The sequence below is a fragment of the Sinohyriopsis cumingii genome, chromosome 1, assembly GCF_028554795.1.
Source record: "Sinohyriopsis cumingii isolate HCF-2022 chromosome 1, ASM2855479v2, whole genome shotgun sequence".
NCBI lineage: Eukaryota > Metazoa > Mollusca > Bivalvia > Unionida > Unionidae > Sinohyriopsis > Sinohyriopsis cumingii.
The window spans coordinates 22500158-22525449 of record NC_142961.1 but is presented as its reverse complement, the minus strand read 5'-3'; the positions used below and the strand labels follow the sequence as shown (position 1 = coordinate 22525449).

General features: G+C 35.4%; 1 protein-coding gene across 1 annotated transcript in view; it reads right to left on the bottom strand.

Moving 5' to 3' along the window:
• Positions 1-23450, bottom strand: part of LOC149806545 (UMP-CMP kinase-like) — a 29018-nt gene extending 5568 nt beyond the window's left edge. Inside the window, exons 1-5 of the mRNA XM_089954282.1 lie at positions 23109-23450; positions 17842-17988; positions 7979-8116; positions 6713-6792; positions 6158-6254 (exon numbers count right to left, since the gene is read on the bottom strand). Of these exons, the coding sequence (XP_089810408.1) occupies positions 6158-6254; positions 6713-6792; positions 7979-8116; positions 17842-17988; positions 23109-23186 (540 nt within the window). The 5' untranslated portion in view covers positions 23187-23450. The remainder of the gene's footprint in view (positions 1-6157; positions 6255-6712; positions 6793-7978; positions 8117-17841; positions 17989-23108) is intronic.
• Between the last annotated feature and the right edge of the window lie 1842 nt (positions 23451-25292).

Below are 25292 nucleotides of genomic sequence, written 5' to 3'. Positions count from 1 at the left end.
GCTAAAATCACCTCTTCCATGAAGTCTGAACATTTTTGAGATCTTGGAACAGTATCCCTTGATTGTGAGTGCAGCAAACTTCTTGTCTTTAAAGAAAAAGAGAAAGCAATAATCTCCAGGATTGAAGCTCCAAACTCCTGGTGGGACACCTCTCTTAAATCAGTTGTCCTCACTTAATAATGAGGTGGCCAGGACTATGATTGTGTCAAGCTTGAATATTTTACGATATTCGGAGTACCCATACAGGTATTCCCTTACCATGAGACAAAGGTATGCCCCTTTCAGTACTATGTCACCACAAACGAATTTTCTGACATTGTCAGGACTGTGATTCATGTGTGGACGGATAATAGAATGGCTTTCATTTCTAAGAGGTAGAAATAAAGTGCCTAGTCTTGAAGAATCCATATGCTACTGACCACTGCAGGTCCAGTAGTCAAATGGCACTGTAACAGGTCCACACACGCATTAAGTAAGCCAAAGAGTTGTAAGAAACTTATGCACCTACAAAATACCTTGTTTCATGCTTTCTCTGATGCATGAGTTATACTTCTGACATGTTTGGAGAAAGACATAAAGTTAATATGTGTTGATTCCATATCTAAATGGACAAGATGTTGAGAAGGTCCGACTTCTTTACAGTGAGTATTTGCCCTGAACTGTGAATGAAGGAAGTAACATTGTTCATGTTGTGAACCATGAATCCTTTTGTGGTCTGTCATGCAGTGATGGTGTATTCCTGACGATTCATGGTAGGTATGGAAAAGGAGAAACTGTACTTTGGTAATTGTGAACAACTGTAGCAAGGTTGTGAACATCATCAGTTTGTCATAATCATCTACATCTATCAAGGCATTGACCAAGTTGTTAGAATTGATTGAAGGTGGAGGATGGCATTCAAATGGAGATAAAACCTATAGATTTCCTCTATTGCTGACTAAAATGCATCTACTAGTAATGCATTGTTGGATGGGCATGTTCAAAGTGGTTGGTCAGCAGTCAGAATGGCATACCAAAAACAGTACATGCCTTACAGTCTGGTTGGCCGGTGTGGTATGGTCAATACAGCCAGTGGGATATGTGGTATGTCTGGACATACAGCTTGCCCATTGGAGATGACAAACTTCTGACAACTATAATCTCACAGAGCTCATTCATACGGCTGGACCAGTTGGTCAGTAACTGGAATGGTGTACAAAACATAATATATACTTGTGGTCCAGTCAGCCAGTGTGGTATTGGTAAGTACAGAACCTTCATCTGTACTGTATTGTTGTTGTTGTTGTAGGGCTTAACGCCATTTTTCAGCACACGATAGGCTATACAAGGCGGCCAGTATTAATGGTGAAGTAAGAACCCGGGAAATCCCCGGAAAGAACCACCGACCCTCGAGAAGCTACTGGCAAGCTTTCTCACATACCCACGTTGGCCGAATCTGAGACTCGAACACACGCAGGCAGAGGTGAGATGGCAGTGATCCTTAACGGACAGCGCTTTTGACCACTCGGGGCCCCGTACTGTATTGATATAGACTGTCTATCTTTGATGCATTGCAAATCTTGACATCCAGATTATTTTTGTAACATTGTCATGCGTGGACGGAATAAAAACTTGCAATTCCACATTGGCCTAGCCCAGTGGGATCACAATATATAAATGTGATTTCTACTCATCAACATGTCCACAACAAAGTCTTTTGAGTCATACTAATCATATGCTGTTCCAATACCTGATTGGAATCACCTGTGCTTTATACTGTATACACAGATAAAGTAAGTTCTGGTACTGTTCTGCATCTTCATGGGCATCTAGGCATTACTCACTAGACCAACCAATGATTATATGGATAGAGTAAATTCAGGCAGTATACTGCATCATGATGAGAGTTTCAATGGCATTTCAACATCACTCCTGAGACCAATTAATAATTATACTGTATTCACTGACAAGGTATGTTGTGATGCTATTCTGCATCTTCATGGGGACTTAAGAAGGTGTCTTGACATCCCCCACGAGACCAATTAATGATTATACTGTATTCATGGATACTGTATAATCCAGTATTATTTTCCGCCAGCATAGGTGGTAGAGTGGGCATCTTGACATCCCCCAAGAGATTAAAAAGTGATTTGGACATGAATTATGTTACAATGCTATTGGAGCATGTTCATTTTTGCAGCCCTTGAGCTGCTTTTTCCAAACATTAGACCAAATATTTTCATGCCAATATATGTGTGTACCAAAAAGCAATTGAATACTTAGACATGTCTCAGGTCCATCCTCCACGACCTTAAGTTGTTTACACTTAATGCACTTGATGACCTGAAGGTGATCTCTGTAATGAAGAACAAACATATGTATATGTTTACTAACTGTATGCAACAATTACATTCTGTTGGTGGCTGTACAAATAAAGTTGACTGATTTAAGCTTTGGACATTGTAGGGCTTTGGGGGCCCTGAGTGGGCCGAGTGGTCTAAAGCACTCTCCGTTACAGATCACTGCCATCTCACCTCTGTCTGTGGGTTCGAGTCTAGGATTCGGCTAATGTGGGTATGTGAGAAAGCTTGCCAGAAGCTTCTCGTGGGTCAGTGGTTCTTCCCGGGGTTTTCCAGGGTTCTTCCTCCACCATTAATACTGGCCACCATGCATAGCCTATCGTGTGCTGAAAAATGGTGTTAAACCCCACAACAACAACAACAACAACAACATTGTAGGGCTTCATTTCAGAAAAAAAAGTGATGTCAACTATCGGCTCATTACAGTGTTGGGGGGAGGGCCAAATTTCAAAAGGGTCTCGACTTTGCTTGAAAGGGCACCAAAGCAAAAGTCTATGTGTTTATGTACTCAAAGTATGCATAATACCTAATAAACATGTGAAGAATAAAATGATGGTCTAATGTACGTTTGTGTGCATTTAAATGTTGTTTGTTTTTACATTCAATAAGGTGGGGGTCTGGAAACCCTGGACCCACTCCCACCCAACCCCGATTGGCCCTGCATTAGCAGCTATAACAGTTATAAAATAGGACTTCTAAATACAACTTAATTTTATTAGTTTACCATAATGCATTTAACTGCAATATTCAGTTTGTATTCATTGTATTTTTTTTACGTTATATATATTATGGTGACACCATCAAGTGTAGATGAGTCGAGATACTGGACAGGATAAAAAATGATATGCCAGTAATTCTTTAAACTTATATTTATGTACAAACTGCATATTATAATAAGATGAAATAAACACAGGTCAATAGATGTATTCATTAATTTAATTCAACAATTATTGAATATACATGTACAGCTAGCAAATGCATGTACATATACAGGGCTCGAAATTATCGGTAGTCTGTTAGCCCGAGGCTAGTAGATTTCCTGTCAGACTAGTAACTTTTATAATATTAATAGTCCAATCAGCTAGTAAGTTTCGGTTATCAACAGTCAGCATTTGTTTACACCATTCCCTAATAAAGACTTGACTTCAGCAGATGTTCTGCAGAATCAAAGCAGTGGCCATTGTAAACAGTAAAAAAATATTAGCATGAGAAGATGAAGCCAGCTTCTGCATTGGAAAGGTATGTTTCTATAACAAGAAGCCATCCGATTTTGTGCATTTTGCTTAAAAGCGCAAATTATGGTTCCATCATTAACAACAGAAGTTTGGTAATTGATCCTAATTAGTCTTAGAATGAATTAAATGAAAAAAATGACATGTTTCACACTTTATTCGCTCGACCACAGGAACAAGCTATAAAGTGATATACCACACAAAAGAACACAGCAAAAACTATTCAAAGAAATTAGTTTGCATGTTTTTTTGTTTACGGTTCTTGTTGTTGTTTTTTGCTCGCTAGCCAAATGCTAGTCACAAACGGGAAACTGCACATTTTACATCTACATTGAAATAATTATAAGAATTAGATCAATTTATTACAATTATGTTATTGACACATCCCTTCCATACAACTACTTTTTGTATGATGATAAGAATAGTTTTTATATTTTTTCCCTTACAAGAATGAACAAATAATTAAATACACATGGATATATCCAAGCAGAATGCCGTACTTTTGTTGGGAATTAAAATCTCATAGCATGTGCATCTATGATTTGAAAAATTTCCACCTTATTTTTAATCTAAACAATCACTGAGGTCCGATTATTTAGGAACAATTACCAAACTTACGATATTAATGATGAGACTGTAATTGGAGCTGTTAAATACAATGCGTCAAGTAAGATGGCTTCATTTGATGGGAACGCACCTTTTCCAAGCTGAAACCAATATTATCTTCTGATGCTAATATTTTATAACCGTGTTTACAATAGCCACTGCTTTGATCATGAAGAACATCTGCTGAAGTCAAGTCTTTATTAGGGAGAGGCCACTTAACTGGGGGGTGGGGGGTGTGTGTGTAGGCAAAGGCATGTGTTTTGAAATGTGTTTCCTACTCTGACTTTCTTATATAAAAGACACTGTGCATTCCTTTTCTTACTTGAAATAATTCATGTCAGCCATACTGTACTATCTCGTATTTTAAAACGAGGCACAATTCCCTCCTTATAAGACAGGCAAATGTGGCATTTCATAGTTTTTCAGCAAGAGGAAAAAAAGCAAAAGTTGAATGAAAATGACATAAAAGAGAGGAATAATTCTTATGACAGGGAAAAGCGTAATCAACTGGCTCATTAATTTGTTTAGAAATGCACATGCTAAAGAACAGAAGACCCTTCACTGATTTTGTATGGATGTGTCAGCTGGATGAGATGAAAGGAGTCGGTGTTGGAGAGACTTAAAGGAATGATAAACAGGTTGTTACATTTACTCAGAACATGGCTGAAAGTGAAAGGCAGAAATTTGTCAAAGGTGTGAATGAAGCAAGGTTTCTTGCAGACGTGGCCCACAGTTGTAAATTCATGTGCTGCTGACTGCAAGAATATTCTGGCATTGATTGACCTTATCCTGACAATCCCAGTCCACTCTGCTGGTGCTGAGAGGGGTTTCTCAGATATGAAAATGGTTAAGAGTGACTGGAGATCATGTTTGAGATCTTGGGTTCTGTCTGCACAACTCTTTATAATGTTCCATACTAATGATCTATCATCAGCAATACATTTGTGGAATGTTTCAGGGAGTCAGGTAAGGAGACCAGAACAAACCCCATATGGACCCTGAGTGCAGGTGAAGAATGAGAAAGGACATCTGAATCCCTTTCTGGAATTGGATCCAGATTATCCTGAGAAACAAGAAATGTGAATTGACTGATTGGTGATTTGGAGCAGGATTTAATACTTCTGTACTTCTGCATTTCATATGATAATGCTATTTATGAAATAAAACTCAATACAAGTCTGTGACATTGTTTTGTAGACAGGACTAGTAAAGATTTGGCAGGACTGGTAAATTTCTCAGTACATTAGTCCTTCTGGCTACAAAGAAATTTGTGTTAATTCGAGCCCTGATATATATGATGTGATCATACTGTAAAATAAAAATGTGTGTGATTCAATTATCCAGTAAATTCATTAATCTGGACATAATTACTGGGAATGTAGGTGTCTGGATTAATGAGGCTCCGATAGATAGATAGATAGAGATAGATAGATAGTCTTCCATCTTTTGGAAAGGCTGGACTCAAGAGGTAGCAAAGAAAGTTATCCTATTGAAAGTAATCAGGTAATGTATTTGTGTGTATCTACATGACCACGCTGATATACACTTTAGCATATTTCTTACTGCATCCCATGCAAAAAAACATTTATGTTCTGCTGTTTTTTCAATGTAAATTCACATACAAAATTTCAGTAGTAACATAATTCTCCTCCCAATTCATGATAAAACAGCACATGACTAAAATGTAAGAAAAATGTATATGCACACTGTTGGATCTGAACTTCATCTGGATGTGAGGTGGCTATATTTACCACTACACCACAGAAGTGTATAAAAATTACTAAGATCTTTTGGTCATAATGTTACTGTTGTCTATTGACAGTACAGTGAAAAATATCCTTGGTATTCCACTCCAGTGAATTATCAAAACTATTTCTCTCTTGGAAAATCCAGTAATTCACTGCCTAGCATAAAATAAAGTCTAATATTGTAATCTTTATAAAACAGTTAATAAATCACACTTCAACCGGTATGGTTTACCTCGTCAGGTGATTTCTCTCCATGGATCTCCCGGACAAGATTTAAACCCCTATAGTGGTCTATGATTGGCATGGTGGAGTTGTGATATGTTTGTATTCTGCAAGATAGAAGACAAGGACCATAATGATTCAAACACAAATTTTTTGGGCTTTCAAATAGAACAGTAAAAGTGTTACACAAAACTTGGTATCTTGACTGTAATAGGAAAGGTTAGAGCAATACTACAAAATGGGTCAACACCAAATCTATAGCCATGGTGGCTCCGTGGTAAAAATTTAATACTGTAACAAAAATATTTTTTTGCCATCATATGTTGCCAAATCATGTGGCATGATGGAACATCTATTTATTCTGCTAAGACTTAAATAAGTATGTTGAAAAAATATGTAATTAGGCTAAACATTCAATTCATATCTGTTTTGGTTCAACAGCATAAATCCTTTACTACTGAATTACCTTTACACTTGTCACTTTACCAGTCAGCATGTAAGTTTAAAAATATCTTTTCAATTCAAGGCATCTGAAATTCACATATATAAGATGATCATTTCATACCTTTTTGTTACGCTTTGTATGTTATCATCTGATCTTCCACTTCCTGCTTCTCCCCTTGTTAGACAGCGGCTGATACACACCTAAAATTATTTCCGACAAAATTACAATGCGAGGTTTAGAGGCATGATTACTTTAATAAATAAATAACATTTTTTATATTAATATGTTGTAAAATATGGGTTATCAATGGGTTTAGGAAACTTATTTTCATTGAAAATCCTTGTTAGGACTCTATCACAAAAATAGAGTGTGTTAGTCACCTGTTTCACAAACATATGCAAGCTGTAAATTAGTGTTTTGATATCATGCAGAAAACAAAGATCAGTGACGAGGATAACAGTATAAAACATACATGCATTTTATGTTTGTGTTGCATAGTGCACTAAATAAAATGTGTTGATAATAACAATAATAATAATAATAATTAATCAATATTATTCGTTCAAAATCAAAGTATGAACATACATACAACAAACAGTTCGGCATTTTCCCCATGTACAGCTGCCACTGCCATGTTTGATATTATACATGCACAAATCAAAACTACATTTTAAATATACAGTTCATGCTCCCCTCACAGTAACATCTATATCCCATATTAACAGTTTTCTGGTTTTTCCCTTCTTTAATTTTCAATGTTTATTCTACCTACCAGTGTCTTAAAGTTCTCAACCTGTTCTCATTTCATTATTTCCAACATAAAAGTAACATTTATTTTAAAACAAGTATTAAAAAGACAATATTATCCAAATGTTTTAGCTGAATACAGTTAAGAATTGAATTTCATATTTTACTGGATTTATGAAGTCGTGCAATTTAAAAGCAATTACAAACTGCATGAAAGGCAGAAATGACCTTTAAATTTTTCAAGATTCATGAAGTCACGAAGCATGAAAAATCAATTATAAACTGCATGCATGGCCACATTGAACTTTATCAACTGCATGCATGGCCACACTGAACTTTATAAACTGCATGCATGGCCACAGTGAACTTTATCAACTGCATGCATGGCCACACTGAACTTTATTAACTGCATGCATGGCCACACTGAACTTTATAAACTGCATGCATGGCCACATTAAACTTTATATATTTTGCTAGATTCAGGAGGCATATGCTGTATGAAATTCAGTTCTTCAAATTATAAATTGCTATAAAATATTAAAAAATCTAAAAATATAAATAACAGCCCTACATTTTAACAAATGTGTACGAATATTGTCAAAACACATGAGGGAATAATTGAGGTCCTGATTTTTTTACCTCCTCTGAGCAGTTAAAGAACAGAACAATCCTGACATCTGCCACTCCTGCCATAGCCTTATTCCACCCATCCAAGTTGTCCTTGTTACGAGGAAAACCATCTATAAGAAAATTTTTCTTGCCACTCTCTTCCATGGCCTAGGAACACAAAAGATCATAGTTTAGCTATGCTTATTTTGATGCATTAAAATTTAGTTTTCTCGAGGTAAAACTATTCTTTAATTATGTAATATTTATCAGATATTATTGAGGTACTATACCTTATCCTGGTGCTGGTCCCCGGTTAAAGGAGATGAGTCCATCCTCCAATTTACATATATATACTCACTTATAAGTCAAAGACATGTAGTATCATGTCCCACCCAGTCATATTATTCTGACACCAGGCTGACCAGTCCTAACACTAACCTCTTAATGCTGAGTGCCAAGTGAGGCAGCTGCAAGTACTATTGTCATAAGTCTTTGGTATTACTCTGCAGGGGTTTGAACCTGTAACCTCATGTATCCTAAGCAGACACTCTAACCACTTATGTCACCAGAGCAGTTGTCATGATGTCATCTAAATATGAATGAATAAAAGTACCAAGATTGAGCAATAGCCATGACCTCATAAGCCTTGATTGTCATGAAAGAGGGATCTATCTCAGTAAGAGACTGATAGGCTCTTGTAATAGTCCAAACAATCTACCTCAAGATAATGGCTGCCAATATGAAAGAGGTACCATTGAAAGGCTGAAATGATGGTTATGACCCTTTCTTATCTTTTTTGGTTTAGACTAAGAGAAACAGAAAGCTTTAACTGGGCACCTAAGAATCTATCCTGATCATCCCCAGTAATGATATGACCGAGACTGGAGACTTTCAATACGAACAGGAGCTACAAAGGGAACTGATTCACGGCCAGAAACAGAAGCTGGTAAAATTGGCAGGTGCATTACTTCCTTGAATATGGCTCAGTTAGTTGGATGTTATGCAGGAATGTAGAAGTATATTCATTACACGATCACTGATTGTAAATATGAAGGATTTTATGCAGTATCATACACAAAAATATCCTAATACAGAAAAATGCAGAAAATAGGGACCTGCCATTTATACCACGTCAAACACTTGAGTGTCATGGACATGTTTCCAAAATAGGCCAATTGCTCACTAAAAAATTTTCTTCTTTCACATACATGTTACAACTGACTGAAACATCACAATCCTTCTGAATGACAAAAAAAATTATTGAGACACTTTACTATAGCCATCATTAGGGTAGATAGCAAGCAAACAAGAGAAGAAAATAAATGTTGAAAAATAAGACATCCCACTTTCATAGGGTACAGAAATATGAAATACAAACATATCTGCATTAATAGTTTACTTTATAGATTTATGATGAATAAATAAGAGCAGGAAAAATCATGTAGAATTAGCAAAATCAAATTAGAAGATTAGGGTTACATGCACCATTTTAATGAAATGCACTGGGGAGGTTTCAAATAGTTCATGTCTTTAATTAAACAAAAAGAAGGGATATGATTTCCCTATCTTTTCCATATGGCTTTTGTACATAAAAAAAGAGAAAATTCACGAGATTGCACTTCTGCATTTGAATGCAAAGTATTTTTTATTTCTTTCCGATAACTATCATCCAATCATTTTTTAAAGTTTTCAATCCACCACCATCCAGACTATATGTATAGCATTAGTTGTTTTAATTTCCTAAATTACAAGATCACTCTTCATTTCATAACCTACTGCAAATTCCATACATTATAATATCTTTGTTAGTTTTTTAGATTATCTTCCTTTCTCATTTTAGTTTATTTTCATTTCTTTTGATCCTTTTCATAAAACAAACTCAGTACACTGAACATAACAACCTTTGATGAACTTTGAATTAGTGAAAATGTCACTAATAACTATCAGTGTAAATACTTTAAGAAATAAATTGCAATGAAATCAATTTTGTCAAGTGAATTTTGTTTTAGTAATATATTTTACTTCAGTTTCAGTGTAATCATCAGAAATGCAATACATCCTAATGAATTCAGACATGCAAAATGTTAATCCAACTCAGTTATGCCTGCAAGCATTTCTGTGCAAATTTAATTAACTGCCAACTGTGTTTTGATGTACTGTTATACTCAATTAACAGCAGACTTGCTTTGCATTATAACATTAATTATGTCTTTTGTATCAAGTAAAATCAAGGGAATGGAATAAATAAAAACGAAAGACATGCAAAATCCTACCTGAATAGGAGCTAGCAATCAGTCATGTGTCAGGTCAACTTATTTCAACTGGCCAATTGAACACTGTCATAAATATTACTGTGAACATGACAATTAAACTATCAGAAGTTATCATTATCATTCAGCTATGAATGGAATACCCAGTGTATTCAAAACTTTGTTTGATGGATATGGTTCATCATGGAGAATCAACTTCCAAAATTTATAGTGAATTTAAAATTACTGAATTGACTCTCAAAGATTTGTTTAAGGCTGAGGATTACACTATTACTTGCAATAAAATCAGTGCATCGTTATTTCACCTTTAACCAGTCTGAACACTGACAGTTTTTGCAAGAAACAAAAGTCTCTACTTTTATAATCAAAGGCATCTTGTTTTTCTGTGCTAAAAGTAGCTACATAGTACACAATGTTTTGCAGGTAAATGACGAGGCACATATGTGATGTGTTGAAACTTCATGGAGTTTTCAGAGATTGCTTTACTGAAAATAAAGGTTGTTGTTTTATGTCGGTTTAACACCATTTTTCAGCAAATAATAGGCTATACATGGCAACAAGTGCAACTGGTGTGAGGAAGAACCTGGGGAAAAATCGGGAAATTACTAACACTTATGAAGCTACTGGCAAGCTTTCTCACATACTCACATTGGCTGAGCCTGAGACTCAAACCCATGCAGGCAGAGGCATACATACCAACCCCTGGCAAGGAAAAAGTGTAATCCAAGTGGACAAAAAGAGTAATCCAAGCAGAAAAAAAGTAATCCACATATAATAAAATTCAATAAGCATTGGTACAAAATGATTTATTTATCCCTCTGGTCTTTTAACATCAATTACTGCTTCAAATTTTCATATATAGCACTTTGAGCCTTAAAAAGCAAGTCTCTCATATTGCATTTCAAAACACATTGTACCAGCTGATACTATGAAGGTTTTGCACACCAGTAGAGCACTAAGTGCTGGGTTACAATGCCTGGATCTGAATTCAATTTTATTTTTGTTAACAATACTGAACAATCTCTCGTAGAATGGTAAAGAACCAATATTCCTTTCATAACCTGACAAAGAAGAGGAAATATATATCTTCCAGTTACTGGGTCTTTCAGCTGGGAAATAAAGTGCCATTGCACATCAACTCTGTCCACATTGAGTACACTGTCAGGTAGAATGCCAACTTGATATTTCAGGAGTTCTCCTAATATATCGACAACCTGATATGTACACTGATGGAGACATTTTTCAAAATATAGAATGCAACTCCTTTATGAATTCCAGTCATCACTGATGCATTATCTGCTGAAAACCACATACAATTCTGCCAACTTATGTTTATTCAAAGCATTATTAAGCAAATAAAAAACATTTTCTCCAGTGGAATTGGCTGTTAATTCTGGTAATAAAAGAAGAGCACTCTAACTTTGCCCTTTTCATTGTCAAAGTCTCTTACACAGACTGGCTACAACTTTTTGTCATCATAATCACTCCTTAGTCTGCTGCAATACTAAACGACCCAATTTTCATGGCTTCTGCAGTTTTAAGTGAATTATCTTCTGTTAAACGCCTAGCAATAATAGATGATTTTGTTCTTGCACATGCATATTTTCTGCAATTCTGGAATCAGGAAACATCCATTTGAACAAAGGACCAATGTAGTCTTCTACTGCTAGGGTAGTCCTTTTTCTATTAAGAACTTGGTAAATAATGTCTCTGCATTTATGAAATTCGTGTCCATAATTTAGTTCTGCTATAAAAAAGAAGTTATCTTAGTAACGGAGTTAGTAAAACAAGCTAATTCAAGGTTTCTTTGTTTTACCACCATGAACAATATTTAAATCATTTTCACACAGCCTGCAATGTGTGCGAAGCTGCCCTAGAATGGAACACTGTATTGTGTAACTCATGTATTCATCTTTGAATTGATTTTTTGTCTTTTTCTATTCTAATCGATCTGTGAAAGTATTTGAAAAACATTTTTGCTCAAACTCATGCATCGACTAGAAAAAATCTGATGACTTTTAGCACCAAATACCAACAGAATGGTTCTTTGTACCATATATGAAATAGAACAAAGAATCTGTGAGCAATGATTATAATTTAGAAAACCAGTCTGTTTCCTAACTAAGCCATACAGCTGCTATAAATAGAAATTGAGGCCAAAGGTTTGAAAGTAGAAACCAGCAAGTTTCTTGGAAATAGGGCAGCTGTTATAAACAGAATATAATACTGTTAGGAAAGTTCATGCAAGTTTGCGGACAAGCGTACTCTTATGTTGTAGTTACACAGAAGCCGTCTTTTTTAGAATATGGTCTAAAAGATTAATGGGATGCTAATAAAAATGAGAAAACAAACTATTAAATATTTGGGGATGGGGGTATACTAAAAATATGTAATCCAAATACATTTACTTGTAAGGCATAATTAAGTGAAAAAAAGCATAATGATTAATGCTAAAAGCTTAATGGTTGGCACATATGCAGAGGTGAGATGGTAGTGATAGATAAAGGCAAACTCTTTAAACCACTTGGCCACCCAGGGCCCCCCAAAATAACGATAATTAATACCAAAAAGCAAACAACTTCATTAGACAAAGGTGTTTACTGACAAATATTCCTAATGTGATTATAAAACGAGTATTCAGCAATTAAATAGTGCTACTACCCCTCTTCCACAATCTTCTGGATTTAGCCAAGATGACCCTCTCTTCTTCATTTATCAGAGGTTCAATGATACCTCACTCCCTTGCCTCAATTTCAGTTTATATTTTTGGACCCTGTTGTGTACAAGTTATCAAAAGAGAGGTGTATTGATAAAGCTTGCATAATAATTTTTTGATTTTTTCAGTATTATAAGCAATCAAACTAACCTTTTTTATCGCTATGCCATTGCTATCATTGCCTTTTCCACTTGAAATGAGAAACACTTGCTGGACTTGACCTTTTCCTGTGGTAATACCAGTCTGCACTCAAATGCATTTCTTTGTTGATTCATAAAGAAAGCTCAAAAACCAGTCGGTTATCTCAAAGCTTGCATTATCAATGAGGAATGCAATAAAGTCTATGGCAAGTCAGGATTCATCATTCATCCACTGATTTAGACATAAAGAACAAGTAAAATGAAGATCAATCCCAGGAAAGGACATAAAAAAAATTAAATTATGATTCTTAAAAAGTCAAGAGCAGTCAAATATAATGATGGTACAGATTATATGTCTTTGCCAATCATGGACCTTCTGACAATGAATGTCTGTGGCTTCTATTCTGCCAAACCAAACTACCCTCCAAATTTCATATTTCATAACTCATATCATGACCTTTTCGCTACTAATGACCTTGACCCCCACATTATCCCTTGAGACTAAGGTATGACTGTGAAGAGGTGAGACAATGTTGAGTCAAGATATGTATAAAGCTTAGGTTTCATTAAAAGATCTTCACTGGTTCCAAAGTCTTACCCATACCTGATAGAAGTCATGGATTTACATTTCCCTTATCATCACCATCACTTTGTGGCAGGGTATGACTGTGGCTGTGGTATGTAACATGCTACTGGGCATGAGTTACATTTTCCTTTGCTGTGACCTTCACCTTGAGACAGGCAAGCATAGCTTTCATATGTCACACACTATCTATGCATGATATATAAGCTCAAAATTAACACTAATGTGCTTGCCTGTGCTTAGTGACTGCTGATGGATCACTAAAACCCTGGCCATCACCAATCCGTTGGTGCACTGAAAATTACTCTCAGTCGATATCATATCATGTCAGATGACCTGACAAGGTACAATAAATACTCATGGTGCAGATAGACAAGTGTTAAACCACTCATCCAGTAAATTTGTGTGATTGTTGTCAAAACAGTCTTTGTTCATGTTAAACTAGTCTGGTGTACTGACCCCAAGCACTGATTTCATTACTGATAACAACAAAAGGTATAGGGTATCAGGCTGGTATTGAACAATTTGAAAAGGTCAGGGTTGCCAACTCAATGAATATGCCAGAATTATACCAAATGTTGTATTTTAATACTTATATTGATGTTGATAAATTTTCAATGCATTGTGTGGTTACAACTGCAAAGACGATGAATTATTTGCAAGATGCACAGCCACCATCAAAACAGGAGAAACTAGATGATGACAAGAGAAAGCACAATGATAAATATGATCAAAAGAGAGTGAGAAAGTACTAGAAATGCTGGGCAAAGAATACAAATGGCTGAAGTATGATTCATGAAAAGCTGTGATATACACTTTCTGCACTGAGTATTCAGAGAAATATGAAAGTGCACACAGTATTGGATTTGCTGATGGGTGCAAAACCTCCATAAATCATCCCTGGAATCACACAATGCATGCTCCCTGCACATAATGGAAGAATGACACATGAATCATAACATAAAGTTTGCCCAGCAAAGCAAATTGTAACACCTTTGAACAAGATCATTTTGAAAAACCTTTAACAGGAAACTTGTAACTTTCTGTGAGTTTTGTTGGTAAAATACAGTTGTTGTAGTTGTTGTAGGGTTTAACGCTATTTTTCGGAGAGCGCTTTAGACCACTCTGCCACTCTGGGCCCCCGTAAAATACAGTTGTTTATTTAATGATAAAGAATAATGAATGTTGAACTATAAACTAAACTGGCTTTTGTTTGACTTTTGCAAGATCAGTGCAATTTAGAACACAATTTTTTTTTCCAGGTGAACCAGTGGGTTAGTGAGAAAATCAAATCTTAATTTTTAGCCCTGGATATATAACTGTTCAAAGTTTCATTAAAATATCTTCAGTGGTTGAAAAATCAAACTCTGGACAAGGATAGATGTCATAGAATTATTCAGCAGGTTATATGTAATACACCATCTAGTTATGAAATAAACTTGTACAAAGTTTAATGAAAATCTCTCCAACTGTCACAAAGTTATGGGTCAGACAAGCAATTGCTCACAGATGGGTGCCAAGATAAGTGGATGGATAACATTAACCCTTTAAGCTCCGATCCCGTCTGTAGTCGTGATCCGGTTTCTGCATTCAATGGCCGATCCCGCCTGTACTCGTGATTTTTTTTACTGCATTCAATGGCCGATCCCGTCTCTAGGCATGATGAATGTGTGTTAGATTCAACGTCTCTAATTGGTTACAAATGTTGTTTATCCAAGAAGTAAACAACTATAAAACCAATCAGAAATGATTTTACTTTCATCTGTGGAAATTTGAATTGTTCAGAAGCCAAGGGTTACCGCTTGAGAACAGTTTAACGTGGTCTGTTCATGAAAAGTCGAAAATGATGGCAGACGTAAGAGTAATTTTTGATGATGATGACAACAAAAATGAGGAGTTTCTCGGGTTTGATCTCGAAAATATTGAGCAAGCAGAGGAACGTTATGCTTGGCAGTTGGATATTTTGCGAAATGTAGATTTAGAATCGGATATAGAAATTTCTGAGATTGAATCGTCAGAAGAGGAGGATGCTGATAGCGATGATGATATATTTCTTGCTGATCTAGCAAATTGGAACGATCATCTTCAACCTGTCCAAATTGTTGATTTTATTGGGCCAAATCCCGGACCTACAACAAAAATGGACAAGGAAAAAAGAGAAATTGATTTTTTTCATTTGTTATTTCCAGAGGAACTGTACTCCGACATTGCAAATGAAACTAACGCATATGCCCAAAAATGCATATTAGTGTCACCAAACAAAACGTGGTATCCAACAACACCAGGTGAGATAAAAGCTTTGATTGGGGCTCATGTTGTTATGGAAGTTCTTCCAGCACCAGCCCAAGATATGTATTGGTTTAAGGATAAACTTTTCCATCCTTCCTGCATTGAACTGAAATTTAGTCGTACAAGATTTGAAAATCTGCAAAAATATTTTCATGTGACTGACACCAGCAACAACCTACCACGAAGAGCACCTGGTTACGACAAACTGGCCCATGTTCGACCAATATTGGAGCGTATTCGCAACACATGTGCTAGAGAATACAACCCACATCGTGAGGTGTCCATTGATGAAGCAATGATTGGATTTTCAGGACGACTGGGATTTAAGCAGTATGTTCCTTTAAAACCGATCAAGAGAGACATCAAAGTATGGGTTCGAGCGGATCCTCATAATGGTTATGTTGGGGACTTTCAGGTTTACACTGGAAGGAATGACAACAATCCAGAATTGAATCTTGGACAAAGGGTTGTTCTTGATTTGATGGAGCCTTTGTTTCATCTTGGACACCATGTCTACATTGACAGTTTTTTTACATCTCCAGACCTATTTCTTGAGCTTCGACAAAAAGGTACTTATGGCTGCGGAACAGTTCGATCAAATCGAAAGGGTCTTCCATCTGGATTAAACAAAATAAAGCTGAAGAAGCAGGGCCAAAGCATAATCAAACAGAAAGGAGACATGACAGTTACAGTTTGGCGTGACAAGAAGAATATCACTATACTGTGTACCAACTGTGATGGTGAGGCCACATCTGTCAGCCAGAAGCAGAAAGATGGTTCCATCAAAGATATTCCATGTCCACTCCCAGTCCAACTGTACAACATGTACATGAATGGAGTAGACCATGCGGATCAAATGCGAGCAACTTACAACACTGGTAGAAAGTCCATGAAATGGTGGAAGTATCTGTTTTTCTTCCTTTTTGACACTTCAATAGTAAATTCATATTTGCTGATGAAAGAATCAGGGAACCATAATATCTGTCAGCCAGAAGCAGAAAGATGGTTCCATCAAAGATATTCTATGTCCACTCCCAGTCCAACTGTACAACATGTACATGAATGGAGTAGACCATGTGGATCAAATGCGAGCAACTTACAACACTGGTAGAAAGTCCATGAAATGGTGGAAGTATCTGTTTTTCTTCCTTTTTGACACTTCAATAGTAAATTCATATTTGCTGATGAAAGAATCAGGGAACCATAATATCGTCACCAAAAACAACAAGGAAAGAGCTAGAACCCAGTTGGATTTTAGAATGAATCTGGCACATCAACTACTTGGAGACTTTGTAGGTAAAAGGAAAAGGGAAGTATTAGTTCAATCCCCAGTTCAGCAAGGTCAACATTGGCCAGTGGTCATGCCAAAGAAAAAAACCTGCAAAATGTGTACCCTTAACAAAATTCGATCTGAACCAACAACTGGATGTGAACAGTGCCAAATAAATTTATGTGCAAAATGTTTCAAACCATATCACAGTTTAAATTTTCCTGGTTTTTTTCAATGAAATTAAGGGCTGGTGACGTGATATTTCGAAAAAGGTGGCACATAATTTTGTAAATAGTATATAAATAAGTTGTGAAAGACCTGGACAAATAGGAAAGAAATAATCACTGTGTAGACAAATTCATTGGGAATAATTGGTGAAAATTGTTTGGATTTGGATTGGATAGAAGAAGAGAAATTAAGGTAAGAGTGAATGCATGTGCATGATGTTTACAAAATTTTCCAAACAGGTAAAATCTCTCTGGGGCACAAGCAGCTAGACACAGCTTAGTGCTGCTGGGGCATAGCAGCAGTGATACTGATAACAGGTCTGGGGCTGAATGAGTTAACATGCCTTACTTAAATATTTATTCTACAGCATGGTATAATTTTGTACATTCATTCTTACCCTCCTGAGAAGAGAGCAGGTGATCTGCACAGGGACAATTGTTCCATTTCGGATATGAGTCTCAATCTCCTCTCCATACTGGGAGCCAGGTCGCTGTCTCTCCTCTCGCAATAAATCCCCTGCACTCAGATGGACAAATCCAAAGTGCTGAAAAGTACAATATTCATTCTCTTAAAATGCATACAAGTATTGTGAAAGGCATACAGATCTGCCCTTGTTTAATGGGCTGGCTGATGTGGGTTTAGAATGGAAGCATAAACTACAACATACTGTAGACTCTGATAGGCCTAAAAACATTTATGAACTGCTACTTTTCCTCCATGACATTTGACTGTACTGTTAATACAATTTTATATTGTTTTTTTCTCTCAAAAAGTCCACTTGCAACAACCGCTACAAGTGCATGACGGGACTCTTCAAGTCCTACCTTATCATCCATCTAACTTATTTACATAATAGAAGTACTAACTAGGGGTGAAACGATACACAAGTGCTGTGTATCGAAATGCTATTCATGATACGCAGTCTGCAATACAATATATATCGATACACATATGAACTTGATGGTCTTTCCATCTTTGGAAGGTAGGTGGTGCCCTTACGTGTATATTGACATTCTAGGTTATATTTCCAGTATGCAGACTACAGACATATAGCTATCATATATTTATATGCAATTCTCATTGATGAGAAGATATCAACAATACTTTCAAACTGACTACCTGTTGGTTGCAGTGAGTTTATCCAACGTTTTAGGCTATTCAATGGTGGAACCATTTAACTCCCTTTGTTGTGTACAACACGAATGATTTGTAAACATATTTCATGTCTCAGTTATACCTGAAAGACATTATGATGTTATCTATAAAACATTAGAAATATTGCAATTTCCTCGTGCAAAGACAATCTCGCCTAGAACAAATTCAAGCATTGGGAATAAGGTTGAGTACATGTTCCAACAAAATCTATTACATTTTATTTCCTGCAGATGCAAAAGACTGCTGCAGCCACATGTACTTGTATTTGTTAGAGACAAAGGAAAAGTACTGACTACACCACTACAATTTTCTTTTAACTTACACAAGATGATAAACTTTAGCACTTTGAAATCTATACAAATTTTATTTATTCCATCAGCACCTTCACTTACTGGTTCAATATCTCTGAATAATAAAGAGAAATTCCAAATGTGTTTCCCATGTACAATTTAAGGAGAGATGATGACAGGATTTTATCTTATGGGAGACCTCCCCCTTTATCAAAGAAAAAAGGAGGGGAAGAAGAAATGGTCATAGGTTAATATTTAACTAAACTTCAATATCTGTCTCTCTGTTTTACTGCCCCACTTTCTTATAGCTCTACTGAAATCAACATCTTTGACAGATGTCACCTCTAGCTGTATAAGCATTAATCTGTTAATTATTTCTAAGCATACTCTGCTCCTTTTCTATGTATCAATATTGTTCTGTGCTTCTTTCTAAAGGGGCATATACATGGCTAGTTTGGTCAGCTTGAATATGTTGGGAAACTGATCTCTGTGACTGTTTTGTACAATTTTCCAAAGATCACACATATTATCTTTTGGCTTCAAAAAAGGATTTTTCACTAACATAAACTTTCTTTGTTAAATCAGTAGTTTACTGACTACTATGCCAAATTTCATATCTGTACCATAACGATGTATAAGGGTATTTAGTCCATCAATGCTTGTGCAGATAGAAGGTATTAAAATAAATATCTGTACTTCTTAACTGCATTTTTAACCCTTATTTTATTCAATTTATCTTAACCATGATTTGGATACATGTATATGGATTTGTAGCATACTATCTGCAAGATGAATTTGATTACTTAAAAAAATGAAAGTTGCTTTATACTTTTAAATTGTCTTTATTTTAATTAGGCTCAGTATTTTGCCCTTTGTACATTTAATTTCGACTTTCAAAATATCACTGAAAGGGCCATGCCATCTATTTTTGTCCATCCATCATGTACATCTTACTCACATTTAACACCATTTCGGGCATAAAATCACTCCAATAAACTGATATATGTCATAACTTAAAAATTATCGTCATGATCACTATTATCAGCCAGTATTTGCCTAATGAAATCAAAATGAACCTTACCGGGAATCTGACATTTTGAGTTTTCTATGCAACCTCTTCATGAAAAATGGTTCAAATTATGCCATAATTTTTATTCCTGGACACATTGTTCTAATCAAATTTAGTTTCACAACCAGTCATATCATGCTTGAAAAACCCAGCCATGGAACAGTTGCTACCCGAAAAACATGTCTCGACAAGAACAGCTAAGTAAAAATTATATACTTTGCCAAGCACATTTTCACATGTGGCTCTTTGAATGAATTTACATGACATTTCCCATTTCGCTGTTGTGAAGTGTCGAATTTTGAACTGCAGCTAACTTTAAAGTTGGATGCATTGATCATTAAATTTTATCACATTTAAGCCAGAAAAGTCTTTGTGAAGGGTCACTTCGACCTTTCTTTGTTCATCTCCCCCCATGTCAGTGTAAACTTCAAAGGGGCAGCATTCCAACTCAGTGAAATTGACCAGGGTATCTTAACACAGTCCTTAGAAAATAAGCATTTTAGCTACCAACCCTAACCGCTTGGTAGGAACCTATGTCCACTTATCATTTTTTTCAAAGGGAAATTGTCATGCACTGTCATTCACAGATTCTGAGCTGTCTAAACCTGACGAAAGGAATTATTTCTTTGAAAACACTTAGGGACTACTGCCTATGATTGGGCAGAATAAATTAGGGCATACACTTTAGAGCAATCCGACTTTAAAGTGATGATATAGGTCGAAATTCTTTATTCTAAAAATTTCCTGGAAGGAGGAAGTGTAATCAACTCCGGGGATGCATAAAGAGATTAGTGCTTTCCTTGTTAAACAAGTAAGGGACAAGGTGGCCGTCTTGTTAAAAAAAAAGACAGGTTTTAGTGCTAGAATGCACAAGTTCTGAAAGAGAACAGCAATAAGGAAATGCTTTATTCAATGACAAACATTTGACCATTAAATTGTTGTTGCATAATATACTGGCTTGTGACTAAATATAAATACCACTTGGAAAGTTTACATTAACCTTACCATTTAGACACTAGAAAACTAGTATCATATTATCAATAATCAGAACCACTATGATATAAGCTCAGATAAACATAAAAGATAGACAAATTTCTAGTCAAGGGTAGTCAACTACTAGGAAACAAATGCACAAGAAGACACCAAGTGTGGTTACTCATGATTATCTTTATAGGTTTTGGGACTGATTTTCCTGGACTACAAAATGCAACCAACAAAGGAAATTGCATCATTATCTTTCATTTGCTGATCTCAAACAGATTAAATAAGTGTCTTAACATGTGTGACACTTTCCATTAGCAAGACTGATGGTGCATTACTGGTTTTGTATGCAACACACACACACACATATATATATATGGTAAAAGTTGTTCAATTTATTTATCCTATATGGAGTCAACTTCACTACTGTAGTATCACAATCATCTTACATCCATTCTTAGAATGTTTCTCTTTTTAATTCCAGTTTCTGCAATTGTTATCAAGGTATTAATGTCAATGATCAGTTGCAATCATGACTTTAGCAGTTTTCACCATGCTTGGGGATAAATATGGAATATATGTGTGTGTGTGTATGCAAATGCATGTTAATGAATGAAATCAAAAGACATAATAAACTCACCCGTAAACAACATGAATTTATATAAAGACAACAGCTAGGGCTTAATTCCCCAATGACATAAATAGATTGTCTCTACACAAAGGGTATAACTACTTGCACTAAGATGAATAGATGATGGCTTGACCTGTGGGCTGTAATCAATGTAACATCAAAAATGGCAAAAAACAATACAACCCTTTAACAATGACTCTCAAATCCAAAAGATGATTACACTTACAATAGTTCGTTCCACACAGCACTGTGAATGATAGCTGTGTCTGTATCTCAGTGAATTTTCAAGTCAGCATCTCAAACTGTAACTAAAATTACTGAATTTGTTTCGTGCACAAATGATTTAAACATAATTCATACTGACAATCAAGTGCAACATCATTCATTTGATACATGGTGAAAAAGACTGGTCTGTGTACATGTAATCCACCATGTTCATCCTGAATTCTGCAAGAGTATATTTGTTATACTACAAAGAAATCAAGGTAGGCAACTACATTATGGCCAAATAGGAAACTGATTATTCCTTAATAAACAAACTGACTCTTCCACAGGTTGTGACAACATCAAAGAATTTGATGTAAACAGACCACTCTATTGCAGCATGTAATTAGTAGCAAGTATTACACTGTTAGTTGATACAAATGGTGTAGACACAGTTCTTGTGCAAAAAGAATTAAGTAATTTTATGTACGTTTAATGACACTGACATAAAAATTCACTGAGCTACAGACACTGATATCATGGATGATGCTGTGTGGAACAAACTTCAGTATTAAAGAAAAAGACCCTCATTCAACCTTGGAATAATGGATAATTCCAGAGATAAATGATGTTCTCAACTTCTGCTCTTAAGTCCTTTTAACAGATTTCTCAATATGTCCTTATAGCCTATCACTTGCTGAAAATAGCACAAAAAAAGCATCTGACAACAAATTCAGATACAGATCTGTTTTAAAATCTGTAGTGTGTCGACAGACCATAATTACCTCACTAACAGATGGTTATAAGGTCTCTGCTCAAGATTCTTAAATGTTCACAGTTTGACAACTCTAAGACTAAAAACTACCAAAATATGTAATTTAAAAATAATAAACGAAAATCATTCAAAATAATATGGCTGGTAATGGTGACCTAATTACTGTATTGCGACCTATAACAATTACAGCTACATGCATGATTAAAATGACTATGGGATAAAAAGTTTTGATGTTAGAGTATTAAATATTAGCCTAACTCCAAAAGTGAACCATGTCCTAGTTTTATAATCCTGACCCTTACACACCTTCCTGTTCAAAGTTAAACAAGATTCCCTGGGTGTTTATTTCATTTGATCCAATAGCCTGAGATTATGTCTTTGAATATTTTGCACAACTAAGTCTCAAAACACTGAGAGCAGATTTATTTACAACCTATGCATAATTTTGTTTCGTAAGTGTGCATGTATTCTGGTAATGACGGTTATACCCGTGTTCTTATAAATAACGGGAATCAGCCGGTTATTAAGACTTTAGAAAATCAAGGAAATTCGTACACACCTTCACGATTTTTTCACATTGAGTTCCTTTACCAGCACCAGGCCCACCTAACACAAACGCAACATTATACTTTGCCATATTTATCAGTAACTGTGTGAGCCTAAGGCGTGGTGACGATAATAGGGACGTGCCAGACTGTAAGTAACCTCTTAAAACGGGTGCAAGTTTAAAAAACAGTTTCAGTTTTTCAAAGCTAAGCAAGATAAAGGACGTATTAAAAGAAAAGTTAAAGCACCCCTGCACCCTTTTGAGTGATCAGTTATATCTATATCAACATTTATATGTAATTTGTTGTATTTGGTAACGTGGAATCTCATTCGGAGCACTACGGTTAAGTATGCTCATATTAGCCTGGTTCCCGAGAAAAGTTAAAGCTAACACACTTTAGTCAAAAGTGTGTCAGTGGACCAGTCTAGGTTCTTATTTTGTGTTATTCTACTCGGTCCATCAGGTCAAACGGACCGGTACCTAATAGAAAAAAGGCCCACGACCAAAACGGACTAGTGCTTAAAAAGGCCCGGTCCGAAAAGGCCTGATCCAAAAAGGCTCATTTTTGTATCTGTTACGTGTTTAGGCTTGAATAAATAGTAACACAGAAAGAGTGAAAACAACAAGCTTTTTAAAATTTAACAAATAATTTATTTTCCTGGAACAATTCTGTAAAAATAAAAAAATAAAAAAATAAGAACTTACGGTTTCAAGAATCAAACCCAAAAATAATCTAAGAATAATCCACGAATTATTTTGCAAAAGTCCTAGAAACAAATGTTCTAATAATTTCAAGTTCGCATCCTGATGGAAAATCCAAGATGGATGACGATGACGTTTGCTGTAGTCAGTACTGTGCTTATCTATAGTTCCTTGTAAAAATACAAATAATGGCACTCCGGTGTTGGAAATCCAAATTAGACTTGTAAGCAATGTCTTTCCAAACTTTCTGTGTGAGCACTCTTCAAAATATTTTCAGAGAATAAAGAATTAATCCTTTTGAAATTCAACTGATCTGAAGAAAATTATAGCTCAAAATCTGGCTACAACAAACAAACTTGACATCAGCGTACAAAGCCCCAAACTGATCTCTCTCTCTCTCTCTCTCTCTCAAACAAACAAAGGTTATATTGTACAAAAGACGCAATTTCGAAATTCCCCCAAATTGCGAAATCAGATGGGGTTGTCACGTGATCACGTTTATATCATGTACACAGAATATGGTCTTGATTAGACCAATAATTTTCTCTAAGAAATAAAAAATAAAAAGGTTGTTTACATCTTAAACACAAAGCCTGACCATGACCTTGACAACAACCAATCTTTTTAAAATAAAAATAGAACTTTGTTTACTAATTTTGAATCAAGGTCAGCATCCAGGCCAACACCTGGTGTTTATGAAAAGAATGATTCAGGTCAACCAATTTTCTGGAAAAATAGCATCTCCATTGAATAAATTTACATTATAATAGCATATAATAGAATAAAATATTTAAAACTAAGAAACAATTAAATTAAAATAAATATGAATTAAATCAGATATACGTAACAGTATCAATTACCAATTACTAGTATCATGTCCAATAAAAGTAACAGATACGTAAATATCGAATCCTTGTTTTACTGTTAAATGTCTATAAATAATGTGCAGTAGAGAATCATGGTGCAGTATGTCACAATCGTGCGTCAAGTGATCATGAAAATAATTGCGACACGCTACTACATGTTCTATGTAAAATGAACAAAGAAGGCAAATAATAATTGTGTAAGAAAACATTGGAAGTTAAACGAATCAATAATATCTTTGTTATAACATATCATGACCGAATACGAGTTAGTGTCACCCACGTGTGGTTTGTGCATGCAAACTTTGTCATAGTAATGCTTTATTACGTAATGACGATTTCATTAATGATGGATGAATATTCTCATCTGCGAAGATTATTGGCTCCTCCTATTTGGCATGCATTTAATATCGTTAATACATGTGTATGTCTAGTTTATTTGCGTTAATTATAATTTATGCTTTCAATAGACATTTGTTATATTCTGTCCCTTGTAGGCACCGTTATTGCGTTGTGGTTGTAATGAAAGTCAAGTCACAATTGGAAAAGAATTAAGAGGTTATATATATATATATATATATATATATATATATATATATATATATATATATATATATATATATATATATAT